At 34.3% G+C, this 20,876-nt stretch overlaps 2 protein-coding genes across 4 annotated transcripts; both read left to right on the top strand.

The window, feature by feature from the left end:
• Positions 1–4,252: 4,252 nt before the first annotated feature.
• LOC121746488 (chaperone protein dnaJ 15-like) lies at positions 4,253–9,453 on the top strand. Of its 3 annotated transcripts, none has more exons than XM_042140344.1 (13): positions 4,253–4,413; positions 4,680–4,922; positions 5,497–5,620; positions 6,004–6,086; positions 6,164–6,275; positions 6,382–6,486; positions 6,793–6,843; positions 7,443–7,532; positions 7,610–7,718; positions 7,836–7,984; positions 8,082–8,135; positions 8,798–9,056; positions 9,355–9,453. In XM_042140344.1, the coding sequence occupies exons 2-12, from the start codon at positions 4,795–4,797 to the stop codon at positions 9,020–9,022; spliced, it is 1,230 nt and encodes a 409-aa protein (XP_041996278.1). In that variant the 5' UTR covers positions 4,253–4,413; positions 4,680–4,794; the 3' UTR covers positions 9,023–9,056; positions 9,355–9,453. The 3 variants fall into 3 exon arrangements, with proteins under 3 accessions (XP_041996278.1, XP_041996277.1, XP_041996276.1); XM_042140343.1 differs by having other exon boundaries at positions 9,214–9,453; XM_042140342.1 differs by having other exon boundaries at positions 8,798–9,453.
• Positions 9,454–18,437: 8,984 nt separating this feature from the next.
• On the top strand, positions 18,438–19,414 carry LOC121747492 (zinc finger protein GIS3-like). The gene has a single exon (XM_042141537.1). The coding sequence runs from the start codon at positions 18,531–18,533 to the stop codon at positions 19,110–19,112; it is 582 nt and encodes a 193-aa protein (XP_041997471.1). The 5' UTR covers positions 18,438–18,530; the 3' UTR covers positions 19,113–19,414.
• Positions 19,415–20,876: the final 1,462 nt, after the last annotated feature.

The following is a 20,876-nucleotide window of genomic DNA, read 5'->3' as shown; positions in this document are numbered from 1 at the left end:
TTTTCCCCTATAAATACCCCCTCATCTTCATTTTCTACTTACCCCATTCTTGTGTTGATAAGAATTTCTCTCTCAATCTCAATTTCTCTATTCTCCATCCTCTTTCTCTCAAGTTGTTTACGTTATTTGCGCTCATAATTTACTCACGTTGTTCTTGTTTACGTTAATATCACATAAACACTACTCTCTATTCTCTACTTCCAATTTCCATAATATCATGTCTTCATCTCGTCGTGGTGGTGATCGGGGCAAGGGAATTGCCCAAGATCAAAGTGACTCTCGTCGTCGTCGTGCCCCTTCTAGAGCACAAGTTGCGGAGGAGGTGGGAAGGCGAGCCGCTCTTCGATTACAAGTAAGTTCTAAACTTCTAAATTAAATGTTTTACTATGTTAATATGTTATAATAAGTTTTAATATGTTAGTAGTTTTTTAATATGTTTTATTATGTTATATGATATAAGTTTTAATATGTTAGTAAGTTTTAATATGTTTTAATTTGTTATATGATAAGTCTTTAATTTGAGAGCACCATTTGGTATACTTGCTCGGAAAAAGATTATGTGCGGACTACCGCCTTTTCTTATATCCTTGTGCAAGATGGCCTATTGTGGAATGCCTCAGCGTGGTCCTTCCTTTGATTTATATGTTATAAGTTTTAATATGTTTTAGTAAGTTTTAATATGTTAATATGTTTTAATATGTTTTAATATGTTTTAGTAAGTTTTATATGTTTTAATATGTTTTAGTAAGTTTTAATATGTTTTAATATGTTATATGATAAGTCTTTAATTTGAGAGCACCATTTGGTATACTTGCTCGGAAAAAGATTATGTGCGGACTACCGCCTTTTCTTATATCCTTGTGCAAGATGGCCTATTGTGGAATGCCTCAGCGTGGTCCTTCCTTTGATTTATATGTTATAAGTTTTAATATGTTTTAGTAAGTTTTAATATGTTAATATGTTTTAATATGTTTTAATATGTTTTAGTAAGTTTTAATATGTTTTAGTAAGTTTTATATGTTTTAATATGTTTTAGTAAGTTTTAATATGTTTTAATATGTTATATGATATGTTTTAATGTGTATAATTCTCGTAGGAGGAAGAAGATCGAAATGCGGCCTTGTTACTTGCCACCCTCGGCGACGAAGAGCCACATTCGGATTCGCGTTTCGAATACGATGTGAATCTATCATCGGACGAAGGCGACGATGGATCGCATCAATTCCCACCTTCTAGCGCCGGCCAAGTTGGCGAAAATGACGAGGAGGCCGAAGCTCCTCCTCCTTCCGGGAGACAAAAGAAGAAGATGCCTCCAAAGTTGAAATCCGACATCTTCACCAAACATTACAAGAAGGTCCCGGTGGTAATTTCTAATCCTGATGATTCGACCACTACCGTGGAGACAGGCGAGTTCAAAGCTTATTGCAACTATTGCGATAAAGTCTATCCATTTGTAATCGGTGGGGGATATGGTACTCTCACACGCCATTTGAAGGCAAAACACCCCGTGGAATTTGGGCATTCTAGATCCCAAACCCAAATCAACTTCCCCGCCGGCTCATCGTCTCAAACAGGTACGCCACTATTTAAATACGATCCCAAAAATACTACCGATACCATGGTAAGATGGGCGGCAATGAAACATTTGCCGTTCAATTTTTTTAATGACAGAAAATATGAAATGACTATGCAACAAGCTTTTAATGTTGCTGCAAAAAGAATTCCCCCCTCTACTGCTCAAAGATCTAACAACAGGCAGTATTTTGAAAAAAAAATGGAAATTGCAAAGAGTCTATCCACCTTGGGGCACAAAGTTAATATTTGCTCCGATGTGTGGACGGATTCTTTCCAACGAAATTCTTACATGGGTATTTCTTGTCATTTTATAGACAATAGTTGGTCTTTAAATAAACGTTTGATTGGTTTTAGACAATTTCCTTCCCCACACACCGCACAAGCAATTGCTTCTTTAATTATTCAAGTTTTGAATGAGTATGAGTTATGCAACAAGATATTTTCGGTTGGTTTTGATAACGCAACCGCCAACACCGCAAGTATATCCGATTTAATTGCGGCTTGCTCCCCGGTGATAAGTGGTAAGTATTTTCATCAACGATGTATTTGTCATATTTTAAACTTATGTGTACAAGATGCTTTGTCTTTATGGCAAAGACATATTCAACCTATTACTACAGCTGTATCCTTGATCCACTGGAAGCCTCAAATTGGCAAGGCGTGGAAGAAGTATTGCCACTCGAAGAAAATAAGGTACACAAAGTTTACTTTAGACGTTTCTACTAGATGGAACTCTACATATGACATGTTGCAATCTACAATGGAGCATATAGACTATTTAGTTGATTTTTATAGAACTTACCCTGTTGATGATTTATATCTAACATCTTCTTGTTGGGAACAAAGCCTGAGTTTATTTAAATTATTCAAAAATTTTCGAAGTGCAACTATGGAGTTATCGGGTGTGTATTATTGCACATCCGTTCGTGTTTTAGAACATTGCATGATCATATCACTTGGTTTTAAAACTGCAATGAAAAATTCCGCAAACAATCTTGAGCTTATGTGTGTTTTATATTACATGGTTGAAAAATGGCTCAAGTATTTCAATGAGATCCCAACAGTTTTTTTGCTTGCCAAAGTTTTGGATCCAAAGTGGAAACTAGTTGGTACTTTCAAAATTTTAGAATTTTATTACAACAGTTTAGCTTCTATTGATCTTGAACCACTCCGAGCTTTGCAAACTGACGACGACGACAACTACATAAACCTTGCCCAAACATTCCAAATAAACCTCCCCCACCTCCCAAGCCTCCAAAGAAATTTTGAGTTCGACTTGCGGTCTCTCTTTCACGATTACGAAGTCAAGTACAACACTACCCACCAAGTTCGACCTAGACCCCCCCGTCAAACACAGAACTTTGGCTTCTTCCAAGTTGATGACCCCGACACCCAATCCCAATTGGCGGACCTATACGCCTTCAGCAGCGGAGGAAGGACGGCACATTCGGTAAGTGAGTTAGATTTATATTTAGACTCACACTTTTCATTCAATGAGGAAGAAGGAGGTCCCGTTCCCCAACAAATCGACGTCCTAGATTGGTGGTCTTCACACGAGAAAGATTTTCCCATCCTTGCTTCAATGGCCAAGGAGATCTTTTCGGTTCCGGCTTCCACTGTCGCCGTCGAGTCCGCCTTTAGTGTTGGAGGCAACGTCTTGGACGACCGAAGAAGTAGGCTCACCGGACAAAACATGGAAGCCACCATGTTACTTGATGATTGGTGCTCCGCCGAAATTAGAGACCAAGAACCGGATTGGGACAAACTAGTAGTACAACCCGACCAAGACTACTTCCCCGACGAAGAAGAGTAGGCGCCAATACTTCCGATCAAGCCAAATAGGTAAGCAAGGTAAGAGAACTACGTGGACTTTGATTCCAAAATGCAATTGAGCATTGAGGATACGTAGGCATCTCAACTTATATTTCAACTTAAATTTTAAATTTAAGTTTAAATTTATGTTGAGCTCAAGTCCTTTTCCTTTATTTCTTTTTTCTCCCCTTTATTTCGAATATGTAATTTTGTAAATTGTAATGAAGACTTTAAGTCTTTTGTAATTTATAATTTTGAAGTTGTAATTTCTAATTTTTATGTTGTAATTTGTAAATTTTAACTTGTAATTTGTAATTTTAAAGTTGTAATTTGTAATTTTGAAGTTGTAATTTGTATCAATAAAATTACATTTGTACATCGCTTCATTCTAATGTTATTTACGCAAGTTTTTTTACATTTTAAACTTGAATTACAATTTACAAAATGCAAAAAAAAAAAAAAAATCAAAACGAACCGCCGAACCGGCCCGGAACCGGCCAATCACCGGCGGTTCCACGGTTCACTTGAACCGGCGGTTCCACGATTCACGAACCGGAACCGCCACACCTTGGCCGGGCCGGTTCAGGTTCATCAATTTATTGAACCGGAACCGGCGGTTCCGAACCGTGAACCGCCGGTTCCGGAACTGTGGTGACGTCTAGTTGTCCACCCCCATTCCCCACATCATGACCAATCAGAATTTAAAGTATCTTTATGTAAAAAGCAGAAACGGAGAAAGCAATCGGAAAAATAATTTAGATACCAGTTATTATTGACCAATTATTTCCTTTGTACAGAAAAAGCAGTCAATTTCCCTGTTTTGCTATATAGTACTAAATCATTATTTTATTATAGATAGATTATAGATACGAAAATAATAATGACTGAAAATCTGAAATGGAGGCAGGAATTGTAATTTCCTATTCCATGACCACTTGAAGCCATCAAACCAGTGACAAAAAAAATAAAATACAAAAAATGCTTTAAAATCGATTCATCTTCTCCGCCCAAATTCGAAAATCCGAGGTAATTCTTAAAAACCCTTGATTATATCTGTGAATGATCTTTGAGCTGGAGCTGTTAGCCTTTCGATTTACTTTTTTCTGCAATTGAAAATCTGCGTGGAATAGATCTTATCTTACAGACAGCTAGAATTTCGTACTGCTATTTGTCATTGATAAACCCTTATTTTTTGTTGATTTGTGCATTTTATTCTGAGAAAGTTTTCAGCGATCCGAGCTCGGTCTCCGATATATTTTGAAATTTGTGAATTTGATTGCATTTGCTTGCAGATTTGCAGACAAGGTGACTGCTTGTACGTGAAACGCGAGTCCTGATGCATTTGAGGATGTTTTGTGGATGCTGAAATATCAGTAATTGGGAAAAGATTAGAGATAGGAGGAGAGTATGTCGGGGACAAAAATGGAGGGACCATCTGCACCTGCGTTGCGGCGAGATCCGTATGAGGTGCTTTCTGTTACCAGGGATTCTTCTGATCAGGAAATTAAGACTGCTTACAGAAAGCTTGCACTAAAGTATGTTTTTTGCTAAACCTTTTTACCTGATTCCACCCTCCTATTGTTTTCGCAGAAGCATTTACGAATTTAGATAGGTCAGTTGCGCATTTTGTGTCTCTGTAGAATTTCAGCATTATTTTTCTGCAAATTTGATAACTTTTCAGTTCTGATTTAGGGGGATAATTGTGTTCTTTTGATATTTGTGGTACTTGATGAATATTGGTTTTGGTTTGGGATTAAGTTGATGGGTATTCAATCTATTGGTATTTAAGGAGATGTTTGGTTATGTTCTCATTTAATGGCTGTCATGAGTTAATTTGTTTTGATCAAAATAAAATGGATTAAGCTGTCTATTGTTAGTGGGTCTTTTGATCATGCCATTTGATTTGCCTTGATAATTGCTATTTTCAGATAATCAAATTGGCTAGTATGTGCAAGATGAGTCGAACAGGTCTATGAATATCTTTTATTCTTGTAACTACAATGAGGCATCTGGGCCTTTTTTGAGAAACTACCACACTGCATGCGTCAACACTATGTGTTTTGAAGTTTCCTTAGACTTGTTACGGAGAAGTTTTTATTGTGTTGTCAGGTATCATCCGGATAAGAATGCTAACAACCCTGAAGCTTCAGAGCTTTTCAAGGAGGTCGCGTATTCCTATAGTATTCTGGCTGATCCGGAGAAAAAAAGGCAATATGATAATTCGGGATTTGAGGTACTCTCCTGTCTTCTTGTTAGTTTCTTGATTTTGAATCTTATTCTTTTCTTGGTTGTTAGGGACTTAGGGTTGGTCCCTTTCTTTTCTCTTTTCCGGTTTGTTATGTTCGTTGTTTTCATACACAATTATCTCCAGCAATCACTTGCTAATTTGTTTATCATGCATGTGGTACGGATGCATCCATACTATCAAATGCATTCGGTGATTTGAAAGAGTATCATGTTTTTACATAAACCATCTAGAACAGAAGTTATATAAGAATTTATATTTTTACCCTAATAACTAATGTTGTGTCCTGTGTAATTGATCTTTCTCTTTTACGGTCATTTATTTGAGGGTGTCTTTTAATTTCTGTTGCATCTGATATTGGTGATAATAAGGCCCTTGATGCTGAAGGAATGGACATGGAGATTGATTTGTCAAATCTTGGAACTGTCAACACAATGTTTGCAGCTTTGTTCAGGTTCTATTCTTTTCTGAGAATCTGATCTTTTCCTATGATTAACTTGTAAACTCACTATTGCCTACTCATTTGTATAGCAAATTGGGTGTGCCGATCAAGACTACAATTTCTGCCAATGTTCTTGAAGATGCTTTGAATGGAACGGTTACAGTTAGACCTCTACCTATTGGAACTTCTGTGAGCGGAAAAGTGTGTAACCCTTTACCAGAAAAAGGCCTAGCCATAATGCTACTCTCTTCTTCTTCATCTTTATGTTTATCTACTGTAATTCTATTGTCCAATGATTTATTAACAGGTTGAAAAACAGTCTGCTCACTTCTTTGGTGTAACTATCAGCGATGAACAAGCAGAGTCAGGAATAGTGGTTCGAGTGACATCTGCTGCCCAAAGCAAATTTAAGGTGCCTTACTTCGAATAACTATGTGCTATCTGCAATGGACAGAAACACTTGTTTCTTATATTCTAGATAACCCTCATCTTGGACTCTACTTAACTGGACTTCACTTCATGGTTCATTTTCCTTTCCCTCTAATCAGAGGCTCATTCATTATATCTCAAAGTATTGTTATAAGGCTCTACATAATTAAGTTATATCCTATACTTAAAAGAAAAAGGTTTTAAAAATTGATCTCTCACTTTTTCACTTTGACGTTCTTATAAAGGCATATAGTTCCTTTCTAACTGTTCTATTACATGTAATTTTCAGCTCCTGTACTTTGAACAAGATGCAAATGGGGGATATGGTTTGGCATTGCAGGTATTTTTTATTTCATTTCCATGTTTATGATTGTGTTGCTATTTTTTTTATCTCATCCTTATCTTTTTCAGTTGATGGATTTCAAAATATACCATCTTTGTGATTAATGCTCTTGTATCAGACTTAAAAAATCAAGGCTGCATAAGATGATTTTCATTAGTTTCTTAAGGTTTTCTATGGGGAAGCTTTAATCTTATGTCTTAGATTGTTGTGACAGAATAGAGCAATTGTGTAATCGAGACAAACAGAAACGTAAAGAAGACACAGATTTACGTGGTTCACCAACGTTGTTGGCTACGTCCAGGGGCAGGAAACGGAGAACATATTTTATTAAGAGTGTTTTCAGATTATGGCTACAGATTTCAGATTACATAATTATGTGCTCTACTCACATATAAATAGGCACACATGAGACAGACTGGGCCTAAGAAACATAATCCTATACAGATTCAAGGCATACTAACATAGATTTCATAAACCGGCTATGATTATTGTCATTTGGGCTCTATTTAAAAAAAATAATTTGACAAAAATGACTTCCTAATGGAGAAGCATAACACCTTTTGATGACTTGTACGGTTGTGTTACTGTTAATACAGGAAGATAGTGAGAAGGCAGGCAAGGCTACATCGGCTGGAATGTACTTCTTGCATTTTCAAGTGTACAGGATGGATTCAACTATAAATGCGGTGTGTACACTCTCTGTTCTGTTAACCTAGGGCTCATATTCTATAATTTCTTTGATGAGTACTTCTTGGTCATGTAGTTGGCAATGGCTAAGGACCCAGAAGCTGCTTTCTTTAAAAGACTCGAAGGCCTTCAACCTTGTGAGGTCTCGGAACTCAAAGCTGGCACTCACATATTTGCTATATATGGTCAGAACTTCTTATGGCATCCTTGTTTTTTCTCGGCAGATGAATCTGAACATTGAAGTTTGCTTTGTATATAAAATATGAACTCATTAGGGATTGTGTTTTGTGTGGTTCCTGCAGGAGATAACTTTTTCAAACCTGCTACATATACTATCGAGGCCCTTTGTGCAAAGACATACGAGGATACAACACATAAGCTTCAGGATATTGAAGCACAAATTTTGAGGAAGAGAAACGAGTTAAGGCAATTTGAGACAGAATATAGGAAGGTATTTCTACGTTCCTGTTTATAATAATTTTGTACGGAGTAGTAAGGAGTTGTGGATACATTTCTTAACACAACCACTCACCCTCCTCATTTTTTAGGCCCTGGCACGATTTCAAGAAGTGACTAATAGATATGCTCAGGAAAAGCAGTCTGTAAGTTTGCATTTCGAGATTCCTTCATAAGTCTTATTTCTTTTCTGGCTAAGTTCGAAACTTTGAAGCTTATTTCCCTTTCCATTTAGTTACAGTTTAATTTCTTGGTTATATGAGTTTATTGCTATGCGAAAAGAAGAGTATTAGTGAGCCTTTTGGTAATTAATCTGCCTTTGAAATTTTGCTTATGATCTTTGAGTTGTACGGCGTGCATGCTGATATGTGGGGGTTGGGATAAAGGGTGTTCTGTCAGTTTCTTGAACACTCAGTGCCAATGTTCTGAAGCCTTATTATTTTTATTTGAACAAAATTGGAATTGGACCACTGCCCTTTGATGCTCACAAATAGAAGAGGGACCTCTGAGATCCATTTTCAGTGTTTGTATTGGACCACTTCCCTTTGATGCTTAGTTCAGTACATTACATAAATGTGATTTCTGCTATCTGGGAACACATCTGTTTCAGTAGGAGTAATTGAGCTAATTTTACCCCAAATTTGTGATCTACTTTACCTCTCCATCTTTCTTTTCATATTTTCTCTCAATTAAGCGAGCCATATTAGTTAATTGGTACCATGGCTTATAATTTAGTTGCTGACTTATCAAGTCAACCTTTTTTTTGTGTTTTTTTTGTTCTCACCATTCATGGTATTTGCTTCAACAGGTTGATGAGCTGTTAAAACTGAGAGATAGCATCCACTCTTCTTTTACCATATCAAGGACTGTTTCTCTCCCAGGGAATGCACATTTTAGCAATGGAAGTAGCAGCAAACTAGGGGAGGATAATAAATCCGAGAGTCCTGCGGAAGAAGGCAGTTCAGATTCAAAGGATAAATCTTCAAAGAAGAAATGGTTCAACCTTAATCTCAAAGGATCCGACAAAAAGTGAATGGTGATGGGGCTACAGCTACCTGCTTTCCAAGGTTTGAAGTTCGTTCTTTCCTTCATGTTTTTATGTGTGGCAGTTTTCTGTCTATATAAGGCTCGGCCCGTATTATTTGGTGGAGTTGCATGCTATTCTTGAGGATGTTCCATTATGGTTGGCCTGTCATATTGTTGCTGTAAAATGTATGTAATTAGGTCTCTATTCATGGAGCTGATCGTTGCCCGACGTTGAGCTGGGATAGTTGGTAGAATAGTCGAAGGAAATTGATTTATATCTGTTCTGGTTTCACTGCAACAGTAATTTTGTTTGTAACTCAATTCTTTACTTTTTGTCAGTTGCATTGGCACAAGGGTTTTTCAGATATTATGCTTGTCGCAGGAGGCAATTGAATTCTTGGATTAAATTATCAAAATCCAAATACAGAATTTTATTCATTTTAGGCCTTTTTTTGTTTAAGAGTCGTGTGCTTCTTAAAAGTGCCTTCATCATATTTAAAGTTACTGCTTTTCATTCACCGTCTTCAAATCTTGAAAAAAATTGCTTTAACATAGCCTTTAAAGACCGAGACACATAATTTTGTTTATGTAGTACTAGTATGGATGGTGACTAGATTTTCAACTTTTTCTTCGATCTTTCATGTTTCTTTGTGTTTTGTTATTTTCATCCATCTTTTATGTTAATTGTAGTATTGTAGTACCATATTTTCCGGATTTTGTTGTTCTCTGCTATCGTTCTTTTCCCTTTACAGATTAGGTGGATCTATCAGTACGTTACATAGTTGAGGTGTTTCTTTTTGGCATGAAGTTTAGAGAAAATGTTTATTGTGTTAAATGGAGGAAGAGAAAAGTAAGAGATATAAAAAAGTAGAGAGTAAAATAGAAAAGTGAATAAAGTAGAGATAATCAAGTAAGAGAGAGAATGGAGTAGGGAAAAGTAAGTTAATTATTATAGGGAAATGACTCAACTATGAAGGAACTTCTTAAAATAAAAAATGACTTAACTATGGTGGAATGGGGGGAGTAATTAATTTGGAGTTTGAGGAATTTGGCTTCCTAGATTGTCTTAACCGGCCAAATTTAGAGTCCTACCATTGCTTTGAATTTTGATTTTAAATTATTATTTGTACAAATTTGATTTTGGGCTTTGTTTTTGGTGTGTACTTGTTGAAAATTGCAACTTGTATGTTAGATATACCAATAAAATATCACATGAAACTAATAAAAGAGGGAATAGGTAATGGAATTATTAATCTACTTGCATTCTTGATAGGCTTAATAGGAGTATTAGAAAAAGAGAAACAGATCTGAGACTGGAAGGCCTAATTTAGCTATATGGTATTTCACATGGACGGACGCATATAAATTTTTTAGTAAGGGCTTCACTTTAAATGTGTGCGAAAAAAAATAATAACCCCTTCATTCATATATACTCCCTCCGTCCCACATAATTTGGGACACTTTGACCGGGCACGGGTTTTAAGAAATATAATGAAAAGTGAGTTGAAAAAGTTAGTGGAATATAAGTCATACTTTTATATATTAGTTTTATAATTAAATGTGAGTAGGAATGACTTAGTGGAATGTGGGGTACACTACCAAAAATGGTAAAAGTGAAATGGGTCAAATTATGTGGGACGGCCCAAAATGGAAAACTGGGTCAAATTATGTGGGACGGAGGGAATATTTTTTATTGGTAGTAGACTATACGAGTTTTGATTCAAAATTAATAAAATATGAAAGATATACTCCCTCCGTCCCATTTAATATGACACACTTTCCTTTTTGATTTGTCCCAACCAAGATGACTCATTACTAAAAATGGAAACACATTTATCTCTACTTTATTCCCCCTCTCTTACTTTATTCATTCCACCTAACACACAAAATAAAACTGCATAAAATCTCGTGCTGTCTAAGGAAGGGATCATCTTCCTTGAGACGGAGGGAGTAAAAAAATTGGTTTAAAAATTGTTAATAAAAATTAAGACTCATAAAAAAACATATAAGGATCAAGTATATAGTAGAAAAAAATATTATCATAGCAATTATATTTAGATTTAATAACTTCTTGATAATATGTTGTTACTAATATAAAGTGTGAATCAATGACAACAATGATATTGAAATTTAATTTAATTAAATTGGAATGGCACCTCGAACTCAATCCACATCGCCCTGTATTTTTCCCATTTTCAACCTGAATTTCTCATAATGAAATAAGTAGTATAAAATTGTAGAAAACGACAGTTTTTTACAATAAAATTGGAAAGAAAAAAGATTAGAAAAAATGAAATGTACAAATAAAATCCAACCACCAATTAAGATTTAAAGTGTTAAAGAAGAAATAAAGATTCAACATGGTTTTAATCTAGATTTTCTTATTTAAAGGAGAATCAATAAAAAGTGCGTCAATTATATCTTAAACAAACAAGATGAAATTAGAATTATGTTAGCAATAAATTTTTTAAAAAAAAGTGGTTTACAATACTAAAGAAGGCCGTCAACTATTTAAAACGGCCGTCAATTTTTACGATTCCAAAAGGTGGTGGCACTTAACTGACAACAACTCACACGTTAACTTTTATCACATTATTATTACTCCCTCCGTCCCACAAAGATTATCTCACTTTGAACGGACACGAGTTTTAAGAAATATAATGAAAAATGAGTTGAAAAAGTTAGTGAAACGTGAGTGTTACTTTTGTATATTAGTTTTATAATAAAATGTGAGTAGGAATGAGTTAGTGGTATATAGGTCCACTACTAAAAATGGTAAAAAAGTGAAATAAGACAAATTTTGTGGGACAGACGAAAATAGAAAAACGGGACAGTCTTTATTGGACGGAGGGAGTATTTAATATTTATTCTTCCAACAAGTCTTCTTCTTTCTTAAAATCGTGTAGCCATTAGTTTTCTATAATTTCAGAATCTTTGAATCTCTGATTCAGCCTCATATCTCATATAATATTCGATGATTTACTCCTTCTTGCCATCAGCTTGGTAAGGGCTTACGAAAATTATGAAAATATTTGAAGAAGGAAAAGAGGAAAAGAAAACTTTGGGTAAGGGCTTACTGTGTCCGCCCCTGGTATTTCACATACGTAGCACACACTATTATAATCCTGGTGGATAAATGCCCACAAACCCATTAAATAAATTAATCAGCTACATTTAACTTGAATTACAAGAACAAAAATGGCAGGAAACTTGCTAATTTTGACGTAACTTGAAAGTGCATTTAATGATAATAAATCAATGTAGAGACAAATTGCATCCCACTTGCAGCTTCGGTAGTCCAACTTATTGATTGCCTCCAAAATTTAGAGAAAAATAATGATTATTTAAGGTTCTTTCTTAAAGAAATAGGTAATCATCATGTTCTGCAGAGCATTTTGTAAGTAATAATATAATTATGCAAGTCATGATGCTGCTCACGTAGCTAGAGATGAATAGATGATAACATTATTTTGTCCTCTACAATTCTAAACTGCCCAATTAGCTCTAATCAAGGAACATTTTTAATTTAATTAATCCTAAAGACATGTGCAACTGTCAATATGCTGCGTTTATATCTATTGTGGTGTTTATGTTGCCGTATAAATGTCCATTTATTAGCAACCTTAAGCCAATTTTGTTTGTCTTATTCCAAGCCACCCCCACAAACAAAAATAACCCTTTTAATATCTTGGTTCACGAGACTTTCTAATAAGATTATTTAATTAAGAAAAGCTCAAATATTGGAGTTCACTATCAATGTCTTAAAATATACTACTAGTAGACATTCTTGACTCATGTAATCTAGGCTTAGGCTTTGTTAGTAGACTATTAAATAAGTATTTAATTGTTTAAGTGTTGACATGTATATTTAACTATAACAAGGGATAGAGTCACATCACATGACTTAAAGCAAACTCCACAATCCCACAACTTGGAATACTAATTATTTGGAGGGAGTCATCACTCCTATAGTATCTATATGTTTCAGAGCCATTCAAATATGCTTGTTACGTGTGTAATATTGACATAATTTGATAAAAAGACGAAACAATGGATTTCCACTGATTCTATTCGAGTCAGCCCCACATAAATAAATGGTTAGTTTAATTATATATGCTTGTGAACATATCCATAAAAGGGGATTACAACTTGGAAACTAAGTCTCGTATCATCTTTTCCTTTGTTTGGATCTTTCAAAATCATAGCTGTAGAAAGGGAACAAAGATGATTAGAAAGTTAATGGGGGTTGTATTATTATGATAGGATTGTGTCTGAAATAATCTTTTATTGATATTGATTGAATAAGCTTCTATAGTCTTGACAAACACAACTAGTGGGGCATAATCACGATTTAGGCAATCTCAAATAATAATTATCTCGATTTTACTTCAATCAACACCAAGAAAATAGCATGATTAAGGTCCTTTAAAGTAAGCATTTTCTAATCGGTGGTGGAAACCATTCAGGAAAGCCCCTCATCATGTTTAATTATTAGTATATTAATCAACAAGCTTGTGAAGAAGTTGATTGGACAAGCTTGCTAGCTTTTATTCAAACACTCATCAATATTTAAGTTTCGAAACAATATTTTTTTACAAAAAAAGTATGGTTCTGTATTTTTACACTAAATATTTCTACCAAATCCAATTCTCTCTATTAAAATTCAGCCATATCTTTCTGCATAGCTAAGTAGACCAAATATCAATCTTAGGATTGCAATATAATCAAATAACTATGATTGATGCTATGTGACAATCAAATTTAATTAATTATAACCATTAGTGATAATTTTGATTACAACCCCATATATATACACAAATGAGCAAATGGATATGATATGTGTAGCTCATCAAATTTAAACGAAAAAATATTTTATATATATTGTGTTTATGATTAATAAATGAAATAGTATTATTTATATCGGCACGGTACATCTAAATCTGAATTGTTTGATCAATAACATGTTTTTCCCTACAATAATGGGGCGGTCATGTGCTTATATTTTGTCTAATAAACTTGACTATTTTTTAGCCTTTTTTTGTCTTATTATACTATGATTCATTATTAAATGTTTCAGAATTTTAGTTGGGCCGATTCCTTGTTTCACGTCAAGACTTAATTTTCTTAATATATACTTACTATATAAACCATAGTAAATCCACTTTTAATAAAATATCAAAAACAAAGTAAAAGTATATGGCTTTGTGCTATAGCTTTAGATAATTAGGTCCGCCACCATATCTATATATTAATTGTAGCAAGAAATTGAATTCAAAGTGACAAGATTTGTAGTCTAGATTCTCTATTTTTATGTAGGAATTGGAAAATTGGTAGTATCTTTCTTTTCTTGAAATTTTCACACCATGCACCTAAGTAAAAACATTAAAATTATGAATTTAGTTGAATAATCTGTAGGTTCACGAAACTTTAATTAGAGAATGCCCAAAAAATATAAGTATCCTAATCAAGGCAAAAACTTGCTAGGGTAGAATAGGGGATGCCAAAAAAATCACTATATATAGTTCTATGTTATATCCATGTATGCATTAGCTAATATTAAAACTAGTAAGAGCTGGTAAAGCATCACGAGAGTGAGATATAAATTAACACTACACGATTTCTGTAACTTTTAAATTTTGTGAAGAAAGATTCGATTTTCAAGCAATTCTTGAAAGTCTAAACAAACTTGTATGTGTAGGCTTCCTAATTAAGTTGATTGTCTTTAGTTATAGATTTGCCAATGTCAAACCAACTTCTTGAGCCCCACTAGAAGAAGTGATCGATAGTTAATTAGGGTTTCCTCGCTAATATATATGTATATCTACAATTCCACTTAATTGGATGACAAGGTAATTATATCTATATATAGATATATTTTGTAAGAAATATTTTTCTATTATGGACTCCAAACTATAATTACTACTACTAGCCTACTATACAAAACTTCTCAACTACTATAATTCAGTAATACATTTCTCTTTAATTATACTCTCTATTTGTGATCGAATTCTGATTTGGATTAGCTTAGCTGGTGATGGGACAAAAAGCAAGTGACCCTTTTTATTTATGTCTCTGCATTTTCTTCTAATTATTTGTATTCTAACTAATTACATAAAATCAAATTCATTGCATTTGGACCAAACTGAGTAGTTTATTAATTTATTTTGCAGAACGTAGTTTTGGACGAATTAGTGAATAAAATTCATATATCTGCATAGTATGATAAAATGATGAATAAATATAGTGTGACATACGTCATCCAATTTTACATTGATAAATTTTATAATTTTAGCAAATACTTATAATTCTAAAAATCGAATAAATTTTTAACTCATATGTTTAATTCGAAAAAGTTTCGTCCTAACCTCCTAGAACCAAAAACTGCCGAAGACACAATTGACTTTTCAGCCATGCTAATCATCGTGATTAGGAAATTCAAATTCAAACTAATATAAAAGAAATACTTAAACCGAATTAACATACCCCTAAGTATTAGTATCACATGCAATGCATGCTAGGTTATTCTTAAATTTATCCACTAACTTTGACTATGTAATGATAGTTTATATCGAATTTAAAAATATACTCCCTCCATAAATGAGCAAAAGTTCGTGTTTTTAGAAATATTAAAAAAAATGTACGTTAGAATATTTTAAATCCTACTTTTATACACTCCACTTTAATTAGTTTTATAATATAGTAGTAGTAATAAACCTGAGTGGAATCATGAGTTAATGTAATAAAAAATTCATTTACTAAAAATAGGTAAAATTCTATGAGAAATCCTAAAATAACAATGAAACTCAAGTAGGCCCAAGTCACTAAATTACTTAAAAATTTTAATTTGAATTATTAAGTTAGTAACAATAGATATATAATGGTTTATTTATAATATTTTTATATTTGTATGTGTTTGTGTGTAAATTTGTACACACTATTCTCTTTCTCTCAATTTGTAGTTAGTAAGATTCTTGGAGATCTTTCACATTGAAAGCAAAAGTTTAAACTTTCAACGTCAATCACGCAAACATCCTCAACAATAATTAATCACTAACACGTAATGCTTCGGTGGGCCCACTTAACATGCAGTTAAAACATCTTATCGAAATTCATACTACAAATGATTATATATAAACTCGTTGTATGTGGTATAGGTCTTACTTTTCGTTCATTATGTCGGTATCAAATTGTAATTTCAACTAAGATTACTCTATTTAGTTAGAAAAGTATGAAGTTTGGAATTTGAAAACAAATCGTACGAAGACTTTAGATTAATGTAATAATATAAGATAAGACAACTACAAAAGTCCCGACATTATATTACCAACACAATTTTTTAGTTGGTATAAATACTCGAGTGTTGAACGACTAATCCTCTAGTAGAAATATTATCAAGTACATATATATAATAGGAGTATATAATAGGTGTGAATGTTGATATATCTGGTGTCTAATTAAATGCAAATTTGCCACTTAATTTTCCAACAAATTCTGGTATACTGTCATAATAAGTGGTGTACGACAAGAAAATTAAAGCATAATTTCTTCTCCATATATCTGCAAGAAGTTAAGGTCAAGGACAAGGATGGCATCAAGTAAAAGTTACGTAAATACCTCAGAAATTTAACCAATGAAGTTAATTTGGTAACTGAGATTATATAGTATGATGAAATTTCAATAATAAAATATTCGAAAGCATTAATGTTCAAAGCTGGCTAAGCACTAAGCAGTGCTGTATTTGCACATCGAAATTAATAATTTCGACTTTTGATATATATCTTGTGCATAATTACCAAATCTTGCAATTTAATGAACCTATATATGGTGTTTTTATGTTGGACTTTCAATGAATGATCCATTGATGCAAATTATGAATGATTATAAACAGAGAAAAGCTATCTTGTCATAGGAATATATTTGTAATTTAAGATGAATAAAATAATAGATTGAAGTAGGTCCACTAATCCAATTGCATATATATGTTCGGTTGCAGGATTTAATTTCTACCTTTGATATCTTGTGCCATGAATAATTGAATATGTTCAGTTGCTAGCAATAAAAAGGTAGCTATGTTATGTACAACTCGGAAACAAGGGGCAAACTCAATCATTTGATAGCTCGACTATCCTGCAACGGTCACATGCACCACATTTGATACGAGGGTACTCGTATCGGTTCCGGCAGCGCGAAGTCGCCGGAGAAGGGTTAGGTTCGTTCGCGGGGTCTCCCCGTCGAGCAGCCTAGATTTCTCGGCCAATTAGGGTTTGGCGAGATGAATTTGCAGTGAAAGTAAATAACTAAAAGTAAAAGACGAATAAAAAAGATAAATTGTATTTCTTCAATGAATTATTCAAAAGATAACAAAGGCTCCTATTTATAATACTTCCTAATAACCTAACTTAGTGATAAAAAATATGAAATATATGCTAAATCAATAATATATAAAATAATAGAGATATGAGAATATCTCGTAGATATACTCGTATCAACATTCTTTACCCCAATCCCCACTCACTATAGCTAATAATCATGGCTCCACAAATCAATATTCTACTACTATACTATTTTCAAATATCTCAGCATTATAGTTTTCTTTTCATTTCCCAAGATAAAACAAGTGTTCATTTCAGACGATTGCTTATGGGAAACCCCTAGTATACTAGAAACAATGATAATAGTTATGCATAATTAATTGAAGTCGACACAGTAATTAATTTATAGTAACTTGAAGGGTTCTTTTTTATCATCCTATTCCATTTTTTTGTCATAAGTAATAAGATCTATAGTACGAATGTTTATTTTAAAAAATTGACTTGAGTTTGGATTACATTGACCCATGAGTCAATCTTCCACAGTCCTAAAAATCCCAACATACCTTTAGAAATCCTTCAAAATGTCTTTCTAATGGTACATGAATCCAAATCAATTTGTAACAATTCATATATTTATAGGGCTGATTCAGTTTGAAACGTTATAGTATCTCATCATTGAATATTTATTAGTTTTAATTCATGAGATTAAATTTCACAATTTAATTAATCCTAAACAAATAATCATATAATAAGGTTATAGTCACTCACTCCAACTAAAATAATCACATTACTTAATTTTAAATGGATAATCATATAATAATGAATTGTCGCAATCGAACGAGACCGTATTCAACTAATCATAAAAGCATAACCCCTAATTAAAAAGAAAAGGGCAGTTGGGTAACTTGTGTGGATAATGTGAAGAAGAGAATGAGACTCGGAAAAAATGATGTTGATCGAGCAACAAATGCAATCCATTGGGTCCCTTTTAGTGTTCCCATTTTCACTTCACTTTCTTCTCCCTAGTTATGTCCGCAACCATCTCTCTCTCTCTCACACACACACACAAATTTACTTGTATAAATACCCCACTCATGCAAGAATCTCCTTATAAAACCAAACTCTGCTTCTCTAACAAAGCCAATCACTCTATTTCTCTTTACACACACACATTTATATATACAAAATTAGGTAGTTGTATGTATGTTTAGCATGGCGGATGTGGACTACCAAAACAAGGCATGCAACAACGCGCCATTAAAGCTCTTCGGCTTCCACGTCACCGAAGACCAAGAAGACTCTAGGGCGCCCCCGGGGTCCGCAGACCCCGGGGCAGCGGACGGCCGCAAATACGAGTGCCAATACTGCTGCCGCGAGTTCGCCAACTCGCAGGCCCTCGGCGGCCACCAAAACGCCCACAAAAAGGAGCGCCAGCAGCTCAAGCGCGCCCAAATGCTCGCCACGCGCACCACCGGCGCCTCCTACCTGCGAAACCCCATCATCTCCGCCTTCTCCCCTCCCCCCCACCTCCTCCCCCCCACCCCCGCCGCCTGGGTCTACGGCCCGCGCCCCGCGCCCCCCTTCCACGTGTCGCACGGCTGCGTCTTCGCCCCTGCCACCGGCCGGGCCCCACTGGACTCCACTATTGGGCCTTCGCAGCCCCTTGTGGCCCACGATGGGAGGCTGGATGGGCCTCCGCTGAGTAGATTTTCCAGCGATGGGCCCAGTTTCGACGATGCGTTTGGGCTGGATCTCCATCTCAGCTTGGCTCCAGCCGAGCCGTGACTGTGGAGAGGATTTTCTGTACATTTTGTTTTAGATTTATTTTTCTTCGCATACATTGATTATTTCTGCAATTCGGAAATTATGGGTCCAGCATTGTAGAGTATGTCACTCGACTTGGATGGATGTACATGCGTTGTATGACGAGCTAGAATTATTATGGTTTTTGATGTGTTGAATAAATAGTAGCCAATATAGAAAAGAAGACGCGGCACAATGATTTTCATGATCTAGACAAGATTATTAACCACTTCACTATGATGTTAGCCCCACAAAGTGAGACTCTTTGGGTTTAGTCATGATTGACATCATTATTACTTGAGACTATTTATTTCCACCTAGAAAAACAACAGTGTAGGGTTTTCAAGCTTTAATTATGCAAAGTTTAAGCCATTTTTAGTTTGTCTCTATGTTTCCATATTTGTCAAGTTTAATTAAACAAGCGTACCATCGAAATTTAAGTAGATTTAGGTAGTATTTGGGATGGGACTCGCCGGGGAAAAATACCAAAATGCCGAAATACCGGCCTTATCGTGCTGAAAAAATACCGAAAATACCGAATTTTCGGTACGGTATGATACCTTACCGAAATATTTCGGTAAGGTAAAGGTATGAATTTTTATATACCGCGGCATACCGAAATTCGGTATATACCGTAATTTAAGGTATATACTGTAAAATATGAATATAATAATATATAAAATAATTTATATATTTTTAAATTATAAAATTTATTGTGAAATATAATATAATATGAATAAAATATACTAGTATTTAATACCCCGTATATTATTTAAATTACTATAAAATATAAATAGTATTCTAAAACCTCAAATATTCAATTTTCATTGATATTGAAAGTAAGGTATACCGCAAAAGTATGGTATACCGAACTTTGGTACGGCATACTAAACATGAGGTACGATATCGGTATGAAAATTCTCCATACCGAAAATAAGGTATATCGAAAATTTTGGTAAGATAAAGGTATGATTTTTTTCGCATACCGAATTTACGGTAAGGTATACGATATGGTGGTTTCGGTAAGGTATACCGTACCTACCCACCCCTAGATGGGAGTGCTAATTAAAATATTTGAAGATTACATTGGATGCTTGCGGATGAGTAATTTAGTAATTTGGCCGGCTTAATTAAATAAGTTGATTATTTGAACAACTAGTTGAAATTTGAGAAGAAAAAAGGTCAGATTTAGTTGGGAAAACGGACACCCAGAAAAGTAAGTGTGAGAAGCCAATGAAATGTGAGTTAAAGGAAGCTTACGTGTAAGCACGAAAACAAGTTAATGCATTCCAAGAATGAAGCACCTAAAAGTCTAATCTGTCTGCCCCAATTATTTTTTCTGATTATTTTTTAGTAAAAATGAAGTGAAAATGGTTAAAATGGCACCTTCTTTTGGGTGCAAAGTACAGCTTTAGAAATTGTTGGTGTGGCGTAAGTCGGTGCTTTCGCATTGTATGCTCTAGATTCATGTTGGCTTTAATTTTTTTGAAATCAGGTTACTAGTTATAGTAGTAGTAGTATATATTTATGTACACATTTGGCCTTTCTATTATGATGATTATTTATGAATATTAAAGATCATGTCTAATTTTACCTCATGTTTAGTTGTCTTTTTTTTATAAAAAATTCGACTCATGACAAATTGACATTGCATCTTGGCATCCTCCAACAATGATTGATTATCTCACTTTTCACTTTTACCCTTATAATTAATTTAATCATAAACAAACGCATATTTAGTTTATT

Source organism: Salvia splendens, chromosome 9, assembly GCF_004379255.2.
Source record: "Salvia splendens isolate huo1 chromosome 9, SspV2, whole genome shotgun sequence".
In the NCBI taxonomy this organism is placed as follows: Eukaryota; Viridiplantae; Streptophyta; class Magnoliopsida; order Lamiales; family Lamiaceae; genus Salvia; species Salvia splendens.
Note: the sequence above shows the minus strand (reverse complement) of the source record. Positions and strands in the feature narration are given on the sequence as shown.

Coding starts and splice junctions, on each gene's coding strand:
- LOC121746488 (XM_042140344.1), top strand. CDS start 4,795: ATGTCGGGGACAAAAATGGAGGGACCATCTGCACCTGCGTTGCGGCGA. Junction 5,621..6,003: donor ATGATAATTCGGGATTTGAG/GTACTCTCCTGT, acceptor GGTGATAATAAG/GCCCTTGATGCTGAAGGAAT. Junction 6,087..6,163: donor ATGTTTGCAGCTTTGTTCAG/GTTCTATTCTTT, acceptor TCATTTGTATAG/CAAATTGGGTGTGCCGATCA.
- LOC121747492 (XM_042141537.1), top strand. CDS start 18,531: ATGTTTAGCATGGCGGATGTGGACTACCAAAACAAGGCATGCAACAAC.